Consider the following 20,396-nt stretch of genomic DNA (forward strand, 5'->3'; position numbering starts at 1 on the left):
GACCTCTGAGACTATCACAGTGCAGGTGTTTACACACAGGTGGATTGTATTTATCATCATTAGTCATTTAGGTCAACATTGGATCATTCAGAGATCCTCACTGATCTTATGGAGAGAGTTTGCTGCACTGAAAGTAAAAGGGGCTGAATAATTTTGCACGCCCAATTTTTCAGTTTTTGATTTGTTAAAAAAGTTTGAAATATCCAATAAATGTCGTTCCACATCATGATTGTGTCCCACTTGTTGTTGATTCTTCGCAAAAAATACAGTTTTATATCTTTATGTTTGAAGCCTGAAATGTGGCAAAAGGTCGCAAAGTTCAAGGGGGCCGAATACTTTCGCAAGGCACTGTATGTTTTGCTTTTATACATGTCTTACTACTCGAAAGTGTAGTGTCTCAAAAAACTCCCGTGGCTTATTTTTCTAATTTGTATGTTTTTGTTTCTAAATGTCTGCGCAAGAGTGAAGGTTTCATCGATTGTGAGATAGTACTTTTGCACATATAACACACCATGGCTGAGGAAAGGCACTACTCCTAATATAAGTGAACCCCAAATCAATGTAATTCTCATCATATTTGCGCCTCTTCGATGGTCCAACGTCCCTGTCTGTTGTTCGGTGCTTTCCCGGGTAAGGGGGCAGTAGCTCTTCGGCTGCATCAGATTCACAACTGTCAGTGTCCATGATAGCTGGGCTAACAACAAATGTAGAATTACTGATGCTAGCATTGGATGTGCTCGTGGAAGCAGAACAACTTGTGTCGTCGACAGGTGCAGGTGTAGTACTGCTGGTAGTAGCAGTACTACCAGTAGACCTGGTATGTGTCTCTATGGACGTGGACCTTTTATCAATTTTCGAGCAAACGGAATGAGCAGCAGCTACGTTTGGCTATATACGGACTGTTAGTGGAATTCCTATGAGAGAGTAACGGTTAATGTGATTGATTCTTCATTGTTTGACTAGGCTACCTGTACTTGACATTGTGTTGTTATTTCACCGAACACTAGATGGTTTAATTTAATTTTTGGTAGTGAAACGAGGCTACTCAGGTGAGAAAAAAACTCACCCAAATGTTTAGGCCCATCGGAAAATATAAATGGACTGTTTGAAATGTGAACAATGTGAAGAAAAAACATTTTGAAAGGAAAAATGGGGGCAATTGCAATATTTTATTAGTTAGCTAGGCTTTGAAGTAGGTCTATCTAGCTGTTTTATTTGTATTTGTTCAATGCCTCAATTAATTTCATAAACTATATTGGATATGTACAGTGGGGAGAACAAGTATTTTATACACTGCCGATTTTGCAGGTTTTCCTACTTACAAAGCATGTAGAGGTCTGTAGTTTTTATCATAGGTACACTTCAACTGTTAGAGACGGAATCTAAAACAAAAATCCAGAAAATCACATTGTATGATTTTGAAGTAATTAATTTGCATTTTATTGCATGACATAAGTATTTGATCACCTACCAACCAGTAAGAATTCCGGCTCTCACAGACCTGTTCATTTTTCTTTAAGAATCGCTCCTGTTCTCCACTCATTACCTGTATTAACTGCACCTGTTTGAACTCGTTACCTGTATAAAAGACACCTGTCCACACACTCAATCAAACCTCTCCACAAAGGCCAAGACCAGAGAGCTGTGTAAGGACACCAGAGTTAAATTGTAGACCTGCACAAGGCTGGGATGAGCTACGGGACAATAGGCAAGCAGCTTGGTGAGAAGACAATAACTGTTAGCGCAATTATTAGAAAATGGAAGAAGTTCAAGATGACGGTCAATCACCCTCGGTCTGAGGCTCCATGCAAGATCTCACATCTTTGGGCATCAATGATCATGAGGAAGGTGAGGGATCAGCCAAGAACTACACGGCAGGACCTGGTCAATGACCTGAAGAGAGCTGGGACCACAGTCTCAAAGAAAACCATTAGTAACACACTACCCATCATGGATTAAAATCCTGCAGCGCACGCAAGGTCCCCCATGCTCAAGCCAGCGCATGTCCAGGCCCGTCTGAAGTTTGCAAATGACCATCTGGATGATATAGAGGAGGAATGGGAGAAGGTCATGTGGTCTGATGAGACAAAAAGAGCTTTTTGGTCTAAACTCCACTCGCCGTGTTTGGAGGAAGAAGAAGGATGAATACAACCCCAAGAACACAATCCCAACCGTGAAGCATGGAGGTGGAAACATCATTCTTTGGGGATGCTTTTCTGCAAAGGGTACAGGACGACTGCACCGTATTGAGGGGAGGATGAATGGGGCCATGTATCGCGAGATCTTGGCCAACAACTTCCTTCCCTCAGTAAGAGCATTGGAGATGGGTTGTGGCTGGGTCTTCCAGCATGACAACGACCCGAAACACACAGCCAGGGCAACTATGGAGTGGCTCCGTAAGAAGCATCTCAAGGTCCTGGAGTGGCCTAGCCAGTCTCCAGACCTGAACCCAATAGAAAATCTTTGGAGGGAGCTGAAAGTCTGTATTGCCCAGCGACAGCCCTGTAACCTGAAGGATCTGGAGAAGGTCTGTATGGAGGAGTGGGCAAAAATCCCTGCTGCAGTGTGTGCAAACCTGAAGAACTACAGGAAACGTATGATCTCTGTAATTGCAAACAAAGGTTTCTGTACCAAATATTAAGTTCTGCTTTTCTGATGTATAAAATACTTACAGTGGGGAAAAAAAGTATTTAGTCTGCCACCAATTGTGCAAGTTCTCCCACTTAAAAAGATGAGAGAGGCCTGTAATTTTCATCATAGGTACTCTTCAACTATGACAGACCAAATGAGGAAAACAAATCAAGAAAATCACATTGTAGGATTTTAAATGAATTTATTTGCAAATTATGGTGGAAAATAAGTATTTGGTCACCTACAAACAAGCAAGATTTCTGGCTCTCACAGACCTGTAACTTATTCTTTAAGAGGCTCCTCTGTCCTCCACTCGTTACCTGTATTAATGGCACCTGTTTGAACTTGTTATCAGTATAAAAGACATCTGTACACAACCTCAAACAGTCACACTCCAAACTCCACTATGGCTAAGACCAAAGAGCTGTCAAAGGACACCAGAAACAAAATTGTAGACCTGCACCAGGCTGGGAAGACTGAATCTGCAATAGGTAAGCAGCTTGGTTTGAAGAAATCAACTGTGGGAGCAATTATTAGGAAATGGAAGACATACAAGACCACTGATAATCTCCCTCGATCTGGGGCTCCACGCAAGATCTCACCCCGTGGGGTCAAAATGATCACAAGAACGGTGAGCAAAAATCCCAGAACCACACAGGGGGACCTAGTGAATGACCTGCAGAGAGCTGGGACCAAAGTAAAAAAAGCCTACCATCAGTAACACACTACGCCGCCAGGGACTCAAATCCTGCAGTGCCAGACGTGTCCCCCTGCTTAAGCCAGTACATGTCCAGGCCCGTCTGAAGTTTGCTAGAGAGCATTTGGATGATCCAGAAGAAGATTGGGATAATGTCATACGGTCAGATGAAACCAAAATATAACTTTTTGGTAAAAACTCAACTCGTCGTGTTTGGAGGACAAAGAATGCTGAGTTGCATCCAAAGAACACCATACATACTGTGAAGCATGGGCCTGGAAACATCATGCTTTGGGGCTGTTTTTCTGCAAAGGAACCAGGACAACTGATCCGTGTAAAGGAAAGAATGAATGGGGCCATGTATCGTGAGATTTTTAGTGAAAACCTCCTTCCATCAGCAAGGGCATTGAAGATGAAACGTGGCTGGGTCTTTCAGCATGACAATGATGACAATGACAATGATGACAATGACAATGATTTCAGCAACATACCGCCCGGGCAATGAAGGAGTGGCTTCGTGAGAAGCATTTCAAGGTCCTGGAGTGGCCCAGCCAGTCTCCAGATCTCAACCCCATAGAAAGTCTTTGGAGGGAGTTGAAAGTCAGTGTTGCCCAGCAACAGCCCCAAAACATCACTGCTCTAGAGGAGATCTGCATGGAGGAATGGGCCAAAATACCAGCAACAGTGTGTGAAAACATTGTGAAGACTTACAGAAAACGTTTGACCTCTGTCATTGCCAACAAAGGGTATATAACAAAGTATTGAGATAAACTTTTGTTATTGACCAAATACTTATTTTCCACCATAATTTGCAAATAAATTCATCAAAAATCCTACAATGTGATTTTCTGGATTTTTTTTCTAAATTTGTCTGTCATAGTTGAAGTGTACCTATGATGAAAATTACAGGCCTCCCTCATCTTTAAGTAGGAGAACTTGCACAATTGGTGGCTGACTAAATACTTTCTTGCCCCACTGTATGTCTGTTAAATGAATTAAATTACTCTGTTTTAATTACTAATTAAACCCTTATTCTATAATAATAGACAGAACCCAGTCTCAAAATCAAACAGCAGAGTTTATTCTTGAGTACTTACACATTTACCACAGGTTATAAACTGAAAATGACGTCAGTGTTTTCTAAATGTTCTGTCTCTTCTTGACACTGGTAGAAAGGCTCTATAGTTCTCAAGCCTTCCCTCCTCGCCTAGAGCCAAGGTCAGCTAGTGTAGATAAGCGTTCTAGTCAGTCTGGAGATATAGTTCATTCATTTGTACCAAGGAACAGACCGTCATTGTTCTAAACTCTTGACCACATTCACCACATTATATTCAGTACTGGGATCAAGAAAGAAAATTAATACATGTACAGTAACATAATAGTATTCTGATTAGTACATATACAGTAACATAATAGTATTCTGATTAGTACATATACAGTAACATAATAGTATTCTGACTCGTCAGGCCTGATTGAAATGCATACATAATTAGTAATTATAGGTAAAAATTCCCTTAACAATGTCATGCAATAAAATGCAAATGAATTACTTAAAAATCATACAATGTGATTTTCTGGATTTTTGTTTCGATTCCATTTCTCACAGTTGAAGTGTACCTATGATAAAAATTACAGACCTCTACATGCTTTGTAAGTAGGAAAACCTGCAAAATTGGCAGTGTCTAAAATACTTGTTCTCCCCACTGTAGCTGTATAGATTCCTGGTTCAAATCATCCCAAGATGATGAACCCTTGAAGATGGGACAAAGTGGATGGCATGGTGGCCCGGAGGAAGCCAGTTGTTCTCAACCCCTACATTGTCCCATTCTCATTAAGTTAGATTGAAGACCTCCAGTGAGGCAAGTACACACACGACACCAGCTTGATATGTCCCAACATGATACGTCACCTGTCTTTTTACCCACAGAGTAACAGACCTGGTCCTCTCAGTCTCTCATTCTATTCATTATTTTTCTATGCTTGTCCTGGGGTGAGAGAAGCTGACAAATCAGAACTGAGGAAGATTGTTACAGAGCCCCATGGGGAACAGCTGATGCCACGCTGACATCTCTCTCCTGGATGCTCTCCTGCCCCAACTGTCCTGTTGTGTGCTTCAACTCCTCTGAACCCCCTTACCCTGAAGAGTGTTGCTCCTGATCATAGATCTAGGTTTGTACACGATCCCAATATTAACTCCATTTCCTTTTCTTTCTTTGTCTGTCTCTCTCTCCCCCACACACACACAGGAACACAATATTGTTTTAAAATTAAATGGAAAGGGGAATGCCTAGGCTGTTGTACAACTGAATGCCTTCAACTGAAATGTGTCTTCTGCGTTCTGCTCTTATTTGGTTACATATGTGTTAACTGTTCTTGCCAAGTCTGTTGTTAACGTGATGTTAATGTTGTTACCAATTTGAAAAATATATATTTTATGTACAAATGTATAGTTTTTCTAACATTTTGATTTCTGGGAGAATTTCACTGTAAATGTTCAACATTATCCCGAGTTGACTGTGTATGCATGTTTGGTGTGTCTCCCAGGTGGCTTGTAGCAAACTTTAAACGACACTTGCCACTCTTCCATAAAGGCCAGATTTGTGCAATATACGACTGATTGTTGTCCTATGGACAGAGTCTCCCACCTCAGCTGTAGATCTCTGCAGTTCATCCAGAGTGATCATGGGCCTCTTGGCTGCATCTCTGATCAATCTTCTCCTTGTATGAGCTGAAAGTTTAGAGGGACGGCCAGGTCTTGGTAGATTTGCAGTGGTCTGATACTCCTTCCATTTCAATATTATCGCTTGCACAGTGCTCCTTGGGATGTTTAAAGCTTGGGAAATCTTTTTGTATCCAAATCCGGCTTTAAACTTCTTCACAACAGTATCTCGGACCTGCCTGGTGTGTTCCTTGTTCTTCATGATGCTCTCTGCGCTTTTAACGGACCTCTGAGACTATCACAGTGCAGGTGCATTTATACGGAGACTTGATTACACACAGGTGGATTGTATTTATCATCATTAGTCATTTAGGTCAACATTGGATCGTTCAGAGATCCTCACTGAACTTCTGGAGAGAGTTTGCTGCACTGAAAGTAAAGGGGCTGAATAATTTTGCACGCCCAATTTTTCAGTTTTTGATTTGTTAAAAAAGTTTGAAATATCCAATCAATGTCGTTCCACTTCATGATTGTGTCCCACTTGTTGTTGATTCTTCACAAAAAAATACAGTTTTATATCTTTATGTTTGAAGCCTGAAATGTGGCAAAAGGTCGCAAAGTTCAAGGGGGCCGAATACTTTCGCAAGGCACTGTATGCACTTATCCACTACCCACATGGTGGTCCTCTGTAGCTCAGTCTGGTGCATGCTTTTTTAAAATGGAGATGGAATTGATGACAGCACGGGCACCACCATTGAGGCTATAATGGCACAGATACAAAGATGAGACCTCTGTATATCTCTATGGTGTCTAGTGATGCACAGGTTGACTTAAAACCCTCAGTCTCTTGCGCTAGTGTATAGCCTAAGCTCAGGGCCTAACTGTACACTCGCCAAATAAACACCAATTGCCTAATACTTTTGGGAACTTGGGCAGAAAAGTTTAAGGTCGATCCACTGAGGCAATAAGGACAATGTTGGCGTTTAATTCAATAAGAGAAATGCTGCGAAATCGAGAATTTAAAATATATAGGAGGGAGGGCTGGAACAGTAGCCGGATGTTTGGGAAAGATTTGGTGAAGTGGCAAAAGATGGTGAAAGCAGTGCCGGCCGGCTATGTTGTGTGTGATGATTATGAGGCGCTATACAAATGTGACAGTCACAAGACGGGACTTCAAAATGGCACATCAAGGGAACTGTAGGCTACTGTATCAAATGGGTTCAATAGAAGTAACTGAAGTCTGGGCACTGACTGTAGGTTTCATAACCTCTCACGTAGCCTAATATAATATTAACTCCTGCACAATTAAGCATTTCTTGCATTAAAACCATACACCAAATGTACATTTTGACTATGGAGTGAAGAAATATAATTTATTTATTTCAGTGTCTTGAGAGAATGAATGCACGCTTAGATAGTAAAGGTGCTATCTTAATCAGCATCATAAAAGCATCATAAAAGCTGATAGTGTTTCAACCACAAAAAAATGCATCCAAGCAAAACTGTCATTTGATCAGAAACATGTTGGGTAGTTTTCACAGCTTTTAATTCCTGAAAACTGTCAAACTGATGTCATTTGAACATTTTGCACTCCCTGGTCCGTAAAGATCTTTGGAGACGTTTTGCGTGAGAGAAGAGACGAAAGAGAACTTCCGGTGAGCAAGGGTTTATTTAGTCTTCTAGGGCAACAAGTAATGAAAGAAGAGAAGCTGCATGTATTTACATATAGACAAGTTGACTCACAAAATGCATACAAAAATGTCTAACATAAGCAGAAACATAGGCCTATCTAAAAAGGTACATTTATCACATATAGGCTGCCGGTTGCAGAAGGGTTATTAGCATTTGCGGGCGGGTGCAGGTGAACAAACAGCTGACCCACGCATCACTACTGGTGTCAATTGTTTGGGTTGTGACAATTTTGACTTATTTTGGACTTTAATAAAGAATCCCCATAGCTAACATATGGAGGGTGATCTTTCATTTGGACAGATGTACATCCCAGCAAACATACTGTATATTTTTGTCCCAAAACCGTACTTTACATATTTGTTGATATATTAGATAGGTAGTGACACTTCTTGAAAATACATGAAGATTTACCAACTTGCTCACTAATTTTCTCCAAAATCTTTGCAAACAGACTATTCACCATGTGGCCACGTAGAGGGGTGCAATCCCATCACCTGGTGATGATATTTGTAGGGTTGTGGCTTAAGGTACATTCATTCTACAGGCTTTTAGTGTGTGTATTACGGTAGTGAAATCATTTTTTTTTAAAGAAGTTTAAAAAATAAACTAAACTAATAATCAGATTAGTTCTTTCGATAAAACAAGTCAATTGTTGTGATTATTTGTGATTATTTTCGGAGTCATGATTTGGAATAGCCAGCTGTTAATAGAAATAGTATATAAACAAGGACTTTGTTATTGTATTAGATTGAATTAGAACATATCATGATGTAAATAAAGTTCCTATATTTGGAGACTCACCCATATTCATCTCTGACTTAGCTAGAACACAAATACTAAATTGTACATTGACATTTAGCAGACTTACAGAAGTGAGTGCATTCACTTTTCATGCTGGTCCCTCATGGGAATCAAACCCACAACCCTGGAGTTATAAGCATCACTGCCCTAACCAACTGAGCCACACAGGACCCTTCTGTCTCCCTCCGAACAACTGCCGGCCTCCTGACTTCTCCAATCCAGACTCGTCACTTCTGACCATTCTTATTAACCTACAGTATCAATCAAACTTGATATGGTCTGTCTGTGCCTTCTGAACATATAGATTGTGTCCACTTATCCAATTGACTGGATGGCTCAGTTCTCAGTTCTCTTTGCGGCTCACTTAAAAGGACGGCATGGATTGGCTCACGAAGCTCATCTTGGGGATAGATCTTGACTCTTGTGAGTGGCCAATCAAGGAGCTACAGATACCAGGAACCGAGAAAAGAGAGAGATTGCAATTGTATTTTGGTCTCCTTTGAAAACATCAATGTTTACAATATGTCTACAGGCACTGGACTCATGCTCAACAATGCCTTGCACGGGCAGAGAGAGAGAGCGATAATGACCAATCATTGCAGGACTCACCAGTGCAGTGGGCTGTGGCTCCTTGCGGAAATAGGCGTAGCAGGCCTCTGGCCTACAGTGGGTTACTGACCAAGAGAGACAAAACACCAGGCCGGCTAATATCACCACGATAACAGTCACTGTTGTGGGCTTAAGCCAGGTAGGTCCAGGACCTTTGAACACAATGACAATATTTGTCTTACTGTTATTAATGTAATAGCATGAGAGTAGCATGAGAGTAGCATGAGAGCGCAATAGAGTGCATTTGGAAAGAATTCAGACCCCTTGACTTTTTCCGCCATTTTGTTACGTTACAGCCTTATTCTAAAATGGATTAAAAACATTTTTTCCATCAATTTACACACAATACCCCATAATGACAAAGAAAATCAGCTTTACAGAAATCTTTGCAAAGTTATGGAAAAAAAAACTGATATCACATTTACATATATATTGAGACCCTTTACTCAGTCCTTTGTTGAAGAACCTTTAGCAGCAATTACAACCTCGAGTCTTCTTGGGTATGATGCTACAAGCTTGGCACATCTGTATTTGGTGGAGTTTCTCACATTATTTTCTGCAGATCCTTTCAAGCTCTGTCAGGTTGGATGGGGAGTGTTGCTACACAGCCATGTTCAGGTCTCTCCAGAGATGTTAGATTGGGTTCAAGTCCGGGCTCTCGCTGGGCCACTCAGACATTCAGAGACTTGTCCAGAAGCCACTCGTGTTGACTTGGCTGTGTGCTTAGGGTCATTGTCCTGATGGAAGGTGAACCTTAGCCCCAGTCTGAGGTCCTGATCGCTCTGGAGCAGGATTTCATCAAGGATCTCTTTGTACTTTGCTCCGTTCATCTTTCCCCCAATCCTCGATGCGAGTCTCTCCCACAGCAGGATGCTGCCACCACCAGGTTTCCTCCAGATGTGACGCTTGGCATTCAGGCCCAAGAGTTCCATCTGGGTTTTATCAGACCGGAGAATTTTGTTTCTCATGGTCTGAGAGTCCTTTAGGTGCTTTTTGGAAAACTCCAAGCGGGCTATCATGTGCCTTTTACTGAGGAGTGGCTTCCGTCTGGCCACTCTACCAAAAAGGCCTGTGTGGTGGAGTGCTGCAGAGATAATTGTCCTTCTGGAAGGTTCTCCCATCTCCACAGAGGAACTCTGGAGCTCTGTCAGAGTGACCATCAGGTTCTTGGCTGAGTTTGGCCAGGTGGCCAGCTCTAGGAAGAGTCTTGGTGGTTCCAGACTTCTTTCATTTAAGAATGACAGATGATGGATTTAAGAATGAGGATGAAAGGCTGGTAATGGCTCACATCAACACCATTATCCCAGAAACCCTAGACCCACTCCAATTTTCATACCACCCAAACAAATTCACAGATGATGCAATCTCTATTTCACTCCACACTGCCCTTTCCTAGCTGGACAAAAGGAACACCTATGTGAGAATGCAATTCATTGACTACAGCTCAGCGTTAAACATCATAGTACCCTCAAAGCTCATCACTAAGCTAAGGATCCTGGGACTAAACACCTCCCTCTGCAACTGGATCCTGGACTTCCTGACGGGCCTCCCTGTACTCCCTGTTCACCCACGACTGCATGGCCAGGCCAGGCACGACTCCAACACCATCATTCAGTTTGCAGATGACGCAACAGTGGTAGACCTGATCACCGACAAGACAGCCTATAGGGAGGAGGTCAAAGACCTGGCCGGGTGGTGCCAGAATAACAACCTATCCCTCAACGTGACCAAGACTAAGGAGATGATTGTGGACTACAGGAAAAGGAGGACCGAGCACGGCCCCATTCTCATCGGCGGGGCTGTAGTGGAGCAGGTTGAGAGCTTCAAGTTCCTTGGTGTCCACATCACCAACAACTAGAATGGTCCAAACACACCAAGACAGTCATGAAGAGGGCATGACAAAGCCTATTCCCCCTCAGGAAACAAAAAATATTTGGCATGGGTCCTGAGATCCTCAAAAGGTTCTACAGCTGCAACATCGAGAACTGGTTGCATCCCTGCCTGGTATGGTAATTGCTAGGCCTCCGACTGCAAGGCACTATAGAGGGTAGTGCGTACGGCCCAGTACATCACTGGGGCCAAGCTGCCTGCCATCCAGGACCTCTACACCAGGCGGTGTCAGAGGAAGGCCCTAAAAATGGTCAAAGACCCCAGCCACCCCAGTCATAGACTGTTCTCTCTACTACTGCATGGCAAGTGGTACCTGAGTGCAAAGTCTAGGACAAAAAGTATTCTCAACTGCTTTTACCCCCAAGCCATAAGACTCCTGAACAGGTAATCAAATGGCTACCCGGACTATTTGCATTGTGTGCCACCCCCTCAACCCCTATTTTAAGCTGCTGCTACTCTCTGTTTATCATATATGCATAGTCACTTTAACTATACATTCATGTACATACTACCTCAATTGGCCCGACCAACCAGTGCCCTCGCACATTGGCTAACCGGGCTATCTGCATTGTGTCCCGCCACCCACCACCCGCCAACCCCTCTTTTACGCTACAGCTACTCTCTATTTATCATATATGCATAGGCACTTTAACCATATCTACATGTATATATACTACCTCAATCAGCCTGACTAACTGGTGCTTGTATGTAGCCTCGCTACTGTTATAGCCTCGCTACTGTATATAGCCTCACGACTGTTATTTTTCACTGTCTTTTTACTGTTGTTTTTATTTCTTTACTTACCTATTGTTCACCTAATACCTTTTTTTGCACTATTGGTTAGAGTCTGTGAGTAAGCATTTCACTGTAAGGCCTACTACACCTGTTGTATTTGTGACAAATAAACTTTGATTTGATTTGACCTGTTGTATTCAGCGCATGTGACTAATACAATTTGATTTGAATTGAATTTTCAGGCTTACTGCAGGAATGTGGAGACCTTCAATGCTGCAGAAATGTTTTGGGTACCCTTACCCTCAGGGCTCAGACAATTCCTTCGACCTCATGGCTTGTTTTTTTGCTCTGCCATGCACTGTCAACTGTGGGACTTTATATCGACAGGTGTGTGCCTTTCCAAATCATGTCCAATCAATTGAATTGACCATAGGTTGACTCCAATCAAGTTGTAGAAACATCTTGAGGATGATCAATGTAAACAGGATGCCCCTGCGCTCAATTTTGAGTCTCATAGCAAAGTAATAGTAAATAAGGTTTTTATTTTTATTTTCTTTATTTTTAATCAGGGACAAGGCTTTAACAAGGCTTTAAGGTAACAAAATGTGGAAAAAGTCAAGGCGTCTGTATCCATCGCAAGGTTTCCATGATTTGCAGATTTTTTTATGCATTACTCTTCCAGTATAAAGCTAGAACAGTTACAAAGTGCACAGAGACGATCGAAAATCCCTATGTGTGTGTGGTTGGTGTGTGTTTGAAATGTATGCGCACGTGAAATAGATACAAGACGTTATGTTTTGGATCTCTTTCCACGGTACACATAATGGTAAAGTATGCCATTGCCTGATCAGTGTGTGTGTTAAAAAAAAGGCCATATCTGTCTCGAAGGACCAATTGCCAAAGGTCTATCTGGTTTGAAGGATCAATAAATGATCAATATATTTAATAGAACGTGTGAGCACATGCAGATGTACTGTATGTGTGTGTCTATGAGTGTGTATTATAATTTGCAGCCCACCTGTGATGGAGACACACTGTGTGTCAGTGCTGCTGCTTTTGCTGTGGGTGTCCAGATGGGCCTGGGCTTTGACGCAGTACACTGCTCCCTCCTGCAGGGCGTCGATGTGGAGCGGATTCTGTTGCACTGTGATCACACGCAAGGAGGACTTGCCCTAGAAAACAGAGCACAGTGAGACGCTGCTGAAGAGAAAACTCAACCACTGCTTGAAGTGAATTCTATAGGGAGGAGGTCATTATCGTTCTACCTACCTTTAGGACCAATTCCAAACCAATCCCTTGCTCCAATCCCTAGGCATCCCCCACACATCAAGCTCCAATCTCTCCCAACACACAATACATGACAGGGTTGTCTAGACCAGGTATTCCCAACCCAGGGGTATGTGCAACACCGTCGGGGGTACGCCAAATAAAAATGTGATTCACATGTAAAACTTTTTTTTCACGTTTTCAAACAGTCCATTTATAAGCCACAGGAGTTTTTTGAGCGAGAATAAAACGACTTTCAAGTAGTAAGACATTAATAAAAAAACAAACAGATACCATTAATAAGAAGTGGCTAGGACAGGCAAGCCCCATACTATTGTGGAGGACTTAATTCTTCCTGCTGCGCGGATATGGCTGGGACAATGCTGGGGTGAAAAGGCCAAAAACGTTTAAATTAGACAATTCTTCACTGCAGCCAACGCGAGTAAAACATTTAAACGTGTTAACCATCGCAAGGCTGCAGGCCCAGACGGCATCCCCAGCCACGTCCTCAGAGCATGCACAGACCAGCTGGCTGGTGTGTTTACGGACATATTCAATCAATCCTTATCCCAGTCTGCTGTCCCCACATGCTTCAAGAGGGCCACCATTGTTCCTGTTCCCAAGAAAGCTAAGGTAACTGGGCTAAACGACTACCACCCCGTAGCCCTCACTTCCGTCATCATGAAGTGATTTGAAAGACTAGTCAAGGACCATATCACCTCCACCCTACCTGACACCCTAGACCCACTCCAATTTGCTTACCGCCCGAATAGGTCCACAGACAACGCAATCGCAACCACACTGCACACTGCCCTAACCCATCTGGACAAGAGGAATACCTATGTGAGAATGTTGTTCATCAACTACAGCTCAGCATTTAACACCATAGTACCCTCCAAACTCGTCATCAAGCTCGAGACCCTGGGTCTCAACCCCGCCCTGTGCAACTGGGTAATGGACTTCCTGACGGGCCGCCCCCAGGTGGTGAGGGAAGGTAACAACACCTCCACCCCGCTGATCCTCAACACTGGGGCCCCACAAGGGTGCGTTCTAAGCCCTCTCCTGCACTCCCTGTTCACCCATGACTGCGTGGCCATGCACGCCTCCAACTCAATCATCAAATTTGCACCCCCCCATCCACATCGACAGGACAGTAGTGGAGAGGGTAGTAAGTTTTAAGTTCCTCGGCGTACACATCACGGACAAACTGAATTGGTCCACCCACACAGACAGCGTTGTGAAGAAGGCGCAGCAGCGCTTCTTCAACCTCAGGAGGCTGAAGAAATTTGGCTTGTCACCAAAAGTACTCACAAATTTTTACAGATGCACAATCGAGAGCATCCTGTCAGGCTGTATCCACGCCTGGTACGGCAACGGCTCCGCCCACAACCGTGATGCGCTCCAGAGGTTAGTGAGGTCTGCACAACGCATCACCGGGGGCAAAGTACCTGCCCTCCAGGACACCTACACCACCCAATGTCACAGGAAGGCCATAAAGATCATCAAGGACAACAACCACCCGAGCCACTGCCTGTTCACCCCACTACCATCCAGAAGGCGAGGTCAGTACAGGTGCATCAAAGCAGGGACCGAGAGACTGAAAAACAGATTCTATCTCAAGGCCATCAGAATGTTAAACAGCCACCACTAACATTGAATGTCTGCTGCCAACATACTGACTCAACTCCAGCTCTCTTTAATAATGTATATTGATGTAAATTGATGTTAAAAATGTATCACTAGCCACTTTAAACAATGCCACTTAATATAATGTTTACACACCCTACATTACTCATCTTATACAGTGGGGCAAAAAAAGTATTTAGTCAGCCACCAATTGTGCAAGTTCTCCCACTTAAAAAGATGAGAGGCCTGTAATTTTCATCATAAGTACACTTCAACTATGACAGACAAAATTAGAAGAAAAAAATCCAGAAAATCATATTGTAGGATTTTTTATGAATTTATTTGCAAATGATGGTGGAAAATAAGTATTTGGTCAATAACAAAAGTTTATCTGAAAACTTTGTTATATACCCTTTGTTGGCAATGACAGTGGCCAAACGTTTTCTGTAAGTCTTCACAAGGTTTTCACACACTGTTGCTGGTATTTTGGCCCATTCCTCCATGCAGATCTCCTCTAGAGCAGTGATGTTTTGGGGCTGTTGCTGGGCAACACGGACTTTCAACTCCCTCCAAAGAATTTCTATGGGGTTGATATCTGGAGACTGGCTAGGCCACTCCAGGACCTTGAAATGCTTCTTACGAAGCCCCTCCTTCGTTGCCCGGTCGGTGTGTTTGGGATCATTGTCATGCTGAAAGACCCAGCCACGTTTCATCTTCAATGCCCTTGCTGATGGAAGGAGGTTTTCACTCACAATCTCACGATACATGGCCCCATTCATTCTTTCCTTTACACGGATCAGTCGTCCTGGTCCCTTTGCAGAAAAACAGTCCCAAAGCATGATGTTTCCACCCCCATGCTTCACAGTAGGTATGGTGTTCTTTGGATGCAACTCAGCATTCTTTGTCCTCCAAACACGACGAGTTGAGTTTTTACCAAAAAGTTATATTTTGGTTTCATCTGACCATATGACATTCTCCCAATCTTCTTCTGGATCATCCAAATGCTTTCTAGCAAACCTCAGACGAGCTTGGACATGTACTGGCTTAAGTAGGGGGACACGTCTGGCACTGCAGGATTTGAGTCCCTGGCGGCGTAGTGTGTTACTGATGGTAGGCTTTGTTACTTTGGTCCCAGCTCTCTGCAGGTCATTCACTAGGTCCCCCTGTGGGGTTCTGGGAGTTTTGCTCACCGTTCTTGTGATCATTTTGACCCCACGGGGTGAGATCTTGCATGGAGCCCCAGATCGAGGGAGATTATCAGTGGTCTTGTATATCTTCCATTTCCTAATAATTGCTCCCACAGTTGATTTCTTCAAACCAAGCTGCTTACCTATTGCAGATTCAGTCTTCCCAGTCTGGTGCAGGTCTACAATTTTGTTTCTGGTGTCCTTTGACAGCTCTTTGGTCTTGGCCATAGTGGAGTTTGTAGTGTGACTGTTTGAGGTTGTGGACAGGTGTATTTTATACTGATAACAAGTTAAACAGGTGCCATTAATACAGATAACGAGTGGAGGACAGAGGAGCCTCTTAAAGAAGAAGTTACAGATCTGTGAGAGCCAGAAATCTTGCTTGTTTGTAGGTGACCAAATACTTATTCTCCGCCATAATTTGCAAATAAATTCATTAAAAATCCTACTGTAAAGGTTTTCCTCCTCTTCGTCTGAAGAGGAGAGGCGAGAAGGATCGGAGTGCCAATATGCGGCGTGGTAAGTGTCCATGGTTCTTTTAATAAGAAATACTCAACATGAACACAACTGATACAAAAACAATAAACGTGAAACGAACGACAGTACCGTGTGGTGAAAAACACAGACACGGAAACAAACACCCACAAACAAACAGTGAAACCCAGCCTACCTAAGTATGATTCTCAATCAGAGACAACTAATGACACCTGCCTCTGATTGAGAACCATACTAGGCCGAAACATAGAAATCCCCAAATCATAGAAAAACAAACAGACTGCCCACCCCAACTCACGCCCTGACCATACTAAATAATGACAAAACAAAGGAAATAAAGGTCAGAACGTGACACCTACAATGTGATTTTCTGGATTTTTTTTTCTCATTTTGTCTGTCATAGTTGAAGTGTACCTTTGATGAAAATTTCAGGCCTCTCTCATCTTTTTAAGTGGGAGAACTTGCACAATTGGTGGCTGACTAAATACTTTTTTGCCCCACTGTATGTATATGTATATACTGTACTCTATACCATCTACTGCATCTTGCCATCTTTATGTAATACATGTATCACTAGCCACTTTAAACTATGCCACTTTTATGCCATTATGCCGTTCTGTACCATCACTCACTCATCTTTATGTACATATTCTTTATCACTTTACACTTGTGTGTATAAGGTAGTAATTGTATAATTGTTATATTAGATTAATCGTTGGTTATTACTGCACTGTCAGAACTAGAAGCACAAGCATTTCGCTACACTCGCATTAACATCTGCTAACCATGTGTTTGTGACAAATAACATTTGATTTGATTTGATATACATTTTAACATTTTTATGCCAATTTCCTGCAACTCTACAAATTTCTCTATGGAGCTGAGATAAGGTTTGTTTTGTTTTAATGCACAGTTCCTGTAATACTACATATTCTGCCATGGAGAGGAGAGCATTTTTGTTTCTGTTTTAAAGATAATTTCCTGCAATTCTATGCATTTTTCCATAGCTGATATTGTGTTATTTTGCACAAACATAACAACAAAATCAAAACTGCTAAATTCATTGCTTTTTGAATTTTCAATTCTCCCTGACTGTCTAGCTTTTATTTTGTATCTTATTATTATTTCTTTTTTTTACACTGTTTGAACTTAGGTGACCCCAAAAAACGCTTAGAGGCCCGCCCAACGATTTCAATGGCAGAAAAATCCCTGCAAGACTATAATATACTGTACATGTAATATCCTCACCCTGACCAACTCGCCTCTCTTCCAGATAGTCACAGTCACTCCCACGGTCAGGGGAAGGCCTTTGAAAGTCACCTGAAGAGCATCACCCATGGTGGTCACAGTTATAGCTGGCACCGTCAGGATTGCTGTGTGAAAGATGAAAGTCATAGTAAGTTACAAACATAGGCTGTGTCTGAAATCATTCTTGCCTACTACATACTGTGTGCTAACCATACTACCTAGAACATACTGTTTAGTAAAAACGGAAGAAATAGAAACATACTACGCTCATGCATACTGAGAAAGCTTCATCTAATGTGCAATTAGGCTGTTCCACGCCATTCGTTAATTTTGGTACAGCCTGTCAGCGTTCTCTTGTCTGATTATCAGCTGTAGTCAAACACATGTGGGTCTGAAAAGACAACTCTCTTCCTCAATAGTGTGCAGCAAATTCATCCTAGATTAAAGCCGAAATAAGCAACACACTATCACAAATAGACACAAATAACTTATTGAAATTCGTGACAGGCACATGAAAAAGTCCACTTTTTCGTGTCTATTACAGGATTTTCATCACAACGCAATTTTCTTTCTTCATAAAGCATTTGTGTACATTACACCCATTTCCAATAGGCAATTTGTGTCTATTTCACAATTCTTTGTGATACATGGTTGAAAAGAAGTATTATATCCTGGATTTAAAATGTCTTTTTTTTTTACATTTTCACATACTAATTGGACATGGTATTGTCATAATGATGACCAGAAGGCCGCTTGTTTAAATGTTTTGGCATTTTGTATGGCTGTTGTGCACTTGGGTAAGTGTTTTGTCTTCAGCTAATGTTAGTACAAATGCTGTATAGATTCATTCATGTTTATAATATCTCCAGTTGGTCTTATTTTCCTTGGATGGATGAAGGAAACATAAAATGAACGTAAAAAAAACAACAACATAAAAACAACTATTGCCATGGCATCAAAAAAGAGTATATGGACGTAGATATCCCACAATGACTCACTCTCTCTCCTGTTGAATGGCCTCCCGAGCTCAGCCCACGGTGACACACGCCTTCCGCACTCTGCCCGCACGCGGATGTTGTAGTCTGAGTCAGAACCAAGGTCAAAGGTCAGGTCGCACTCCGTCCGTGTGACCCGCTGACAACCAACCGCGTCCTCCCAACTTCCATTCAAGATCCTCAGCTCAAATTCCCTACAGAACACATGGAAATACATTAGCCAGCTCATATTGACACATTATACACAGAGCCAACGTTTATTGTCCTTTTGTTTGTCTGCATGATAAATATTTTTGACATGAATGTTTCATATTTTCACATGCTTGTGGTTAACTACCCTTTACATCTTCTCAGTTACCACCCCCTTCGTAAACCAGACGCAATGTCCCCTAAAAAAGTACAAACAAATAGTGTGATGTCTCAATTTTATTTATTTACATTTGACATGTTTGTAATTTAGAAGATGTTGTTATCCAGAGCTAGGTGAGATAACCACATAGCGCAGTCATAGTAAGAAAGGTGTTTTATTGAGGAAAAGGTTTTCTCACTATGACTGTGATATGTGGTTGTCTCACCTAGCTATCTTAAACTATAAGTCGCTCTGGATAAAAGTGTCTTGTAAATTAAAAAACTGCAGCTCGCAATTAGCAAGTGTAACATTGCTCTGTTTACTTCATATTTGTATAATTTCCTCCTTCTCATGGGCATTGATAAAACTGACATTTTTGAGACATCACACGATTTATGACTATTTTAGAGTTTAAGAAGAGACAAATGTCACAACTGGTGCTATTTAGCAACAGGGGGTAGTAATTTAGAAGGGGGGGGGGGGTGTCTCATCTAATTCAATTGTTACAGGTTTTTAGCCCACTGCCTGGGCTGCATTCTCAGTGTACAGTTCACCGCCAATCAGCGAGAGTAAAAGGATGAGTGAAAGTGAAAAAGTCAGAGAAAGTCCATTTAGCAGAATTGGGAACAGCAGTATTCTCGTCAATGTGTGTGAACATTCCTGTAATGTTTCAGAAGTGATTGACTCACCCCTGGAACTGCACAGAGTAGATGACAGAACTGCAAGGAGACTGTTGACGCCGCCACTTGAGCAAGTGCCTCATATTTACAGACTCCATGGAAATTCCCCACGGCGATGGCAGCAGCCAGGCATCTGAAATTAAACAGATAAACAGTCAATGTAAAACTATGCAATGTGATTAGGTGTTTGACAAACAGACATGCCTACAACAGTGATCAAATTCACTATTAAAACATAGCCCCTTGCTAAAAACAAAGAACTGCAATATTCCAAGCTGATTAAGTACCAAGCTTTGGCTTGTGCAAGCCGGAACAGCTCGTAGTAGCAGAAACCTATCTCCTGTTTCTGTAGCGTGAGGCAGCTGGATGTACTAGTACACCCCCTGGACAGGAGGGGAATGCTGAGTGCAAAGCAAAGATGCGTCAGGTCCCATTTTTAGTCTTTGGTATGAGTGAGTGCTATGTGTCTATCTTTCCTTGATCAGTGCAAGTTTGACAGAATCCAGTCTTTATATGAATACATGTTCTAAGCACACAGAAGCCCTGTTGTCTTGTTCACAAACACATACTGTAGATTTAAGTGCACAAATGCTTTAGCACACATGTAAACACATTCACAGCATTCTAAACCCACTTGCAAGCGGTTTAGCCTAGGGTAAAAAGTGTTATGTATCCTGTGACACACACACACAGAGGAGTCTCAAGTTTCCAAGTATGTCAGCCAGGGCATTAACGGTATGTTGCACCCTCTCCCTCAGGCAAAATTCTGTTTTTCTCCTTCAATAACTTGTTAATTGTCATCTACCTTTAATGGACATGTTATATATATATATATA

General features: G+C 42.2%; 1 protein-coding gene across 1 annotated transcript; it reads right to left on the reverse strand.

Moving 5' to 3' along the window:
- Positions 1 to 7,637: 7,637 nt before the first annotated feature.
- On the reverse strand, positions 7,638 to 19,900 carry LOC139387281 (cytokine receptor family member B16). The gene is made up of 6 exons (XM_071133395.1): positions 19,570 to 19,900; positions 18,535 to 18,725; positions 17,537 to 17,661; positions 12,733 to 12,886; positions 9,090 to 9,241; positions 7,638 to 8,923 (listed from the first exon to the last, which is right to left on the reverse strand). The coding sequence occupies exons 1-6, from the start codon at positions 19,656 to 19,658 to the stop codon at positions 8,744 to 8,746; spliced, it is 891 nt and encodes a 296-aa protein (XP_070989496.1). The 5' UTR covers positions 19,659 to 19,900; the 3' UTR covers positions 7,638 to 8,743.
- Positions 19,901 to 20,396: the final 496 nt, after the last annotated feature.

The sequence above is a fragment of the Oncorhynchus clarkii genome, chromosome 28 (genome assembly GCF_045791955.1).
Source record: "Oncorhynchus clarkii lewisi isolate Uvic-CL-2024 chromosome 28, UVic_Ocla_1.0, whole genome shotgun sequence".
NCBI lineage: Eukaryota > Metazoa > Chordata > Actinopteri > Salmoniformes > Salmonidae > Oncorhynchus > Oncorhynchus clarkii.

Excerpts from the sequence above, each read along its gene's own strand:
- LOC139387281 (XM_071133395.1), bottom strand. The coding sequence starts at position 19,658 with ATGGAGTCTGTAAATATGAGGCACTTGCTCAAGTGGCGGCGTCAACAG. Across the intron at positions 18,726-19,569 it reads TACTCTGTGCAGTTCCAGGG|GGAATTTGAGCTGAGGATCT; the intron begins GTGAGTCAATCA and ends TGTGTTCTGTAG. Across the intron at positions 8,924-9,089 it reads AGCCACAGCCCACTGCACTG|CTCCTTGATTGGCCACTCAC; the intron begins GTGAGTCCTGCA and ends TGGTATCTGTAG.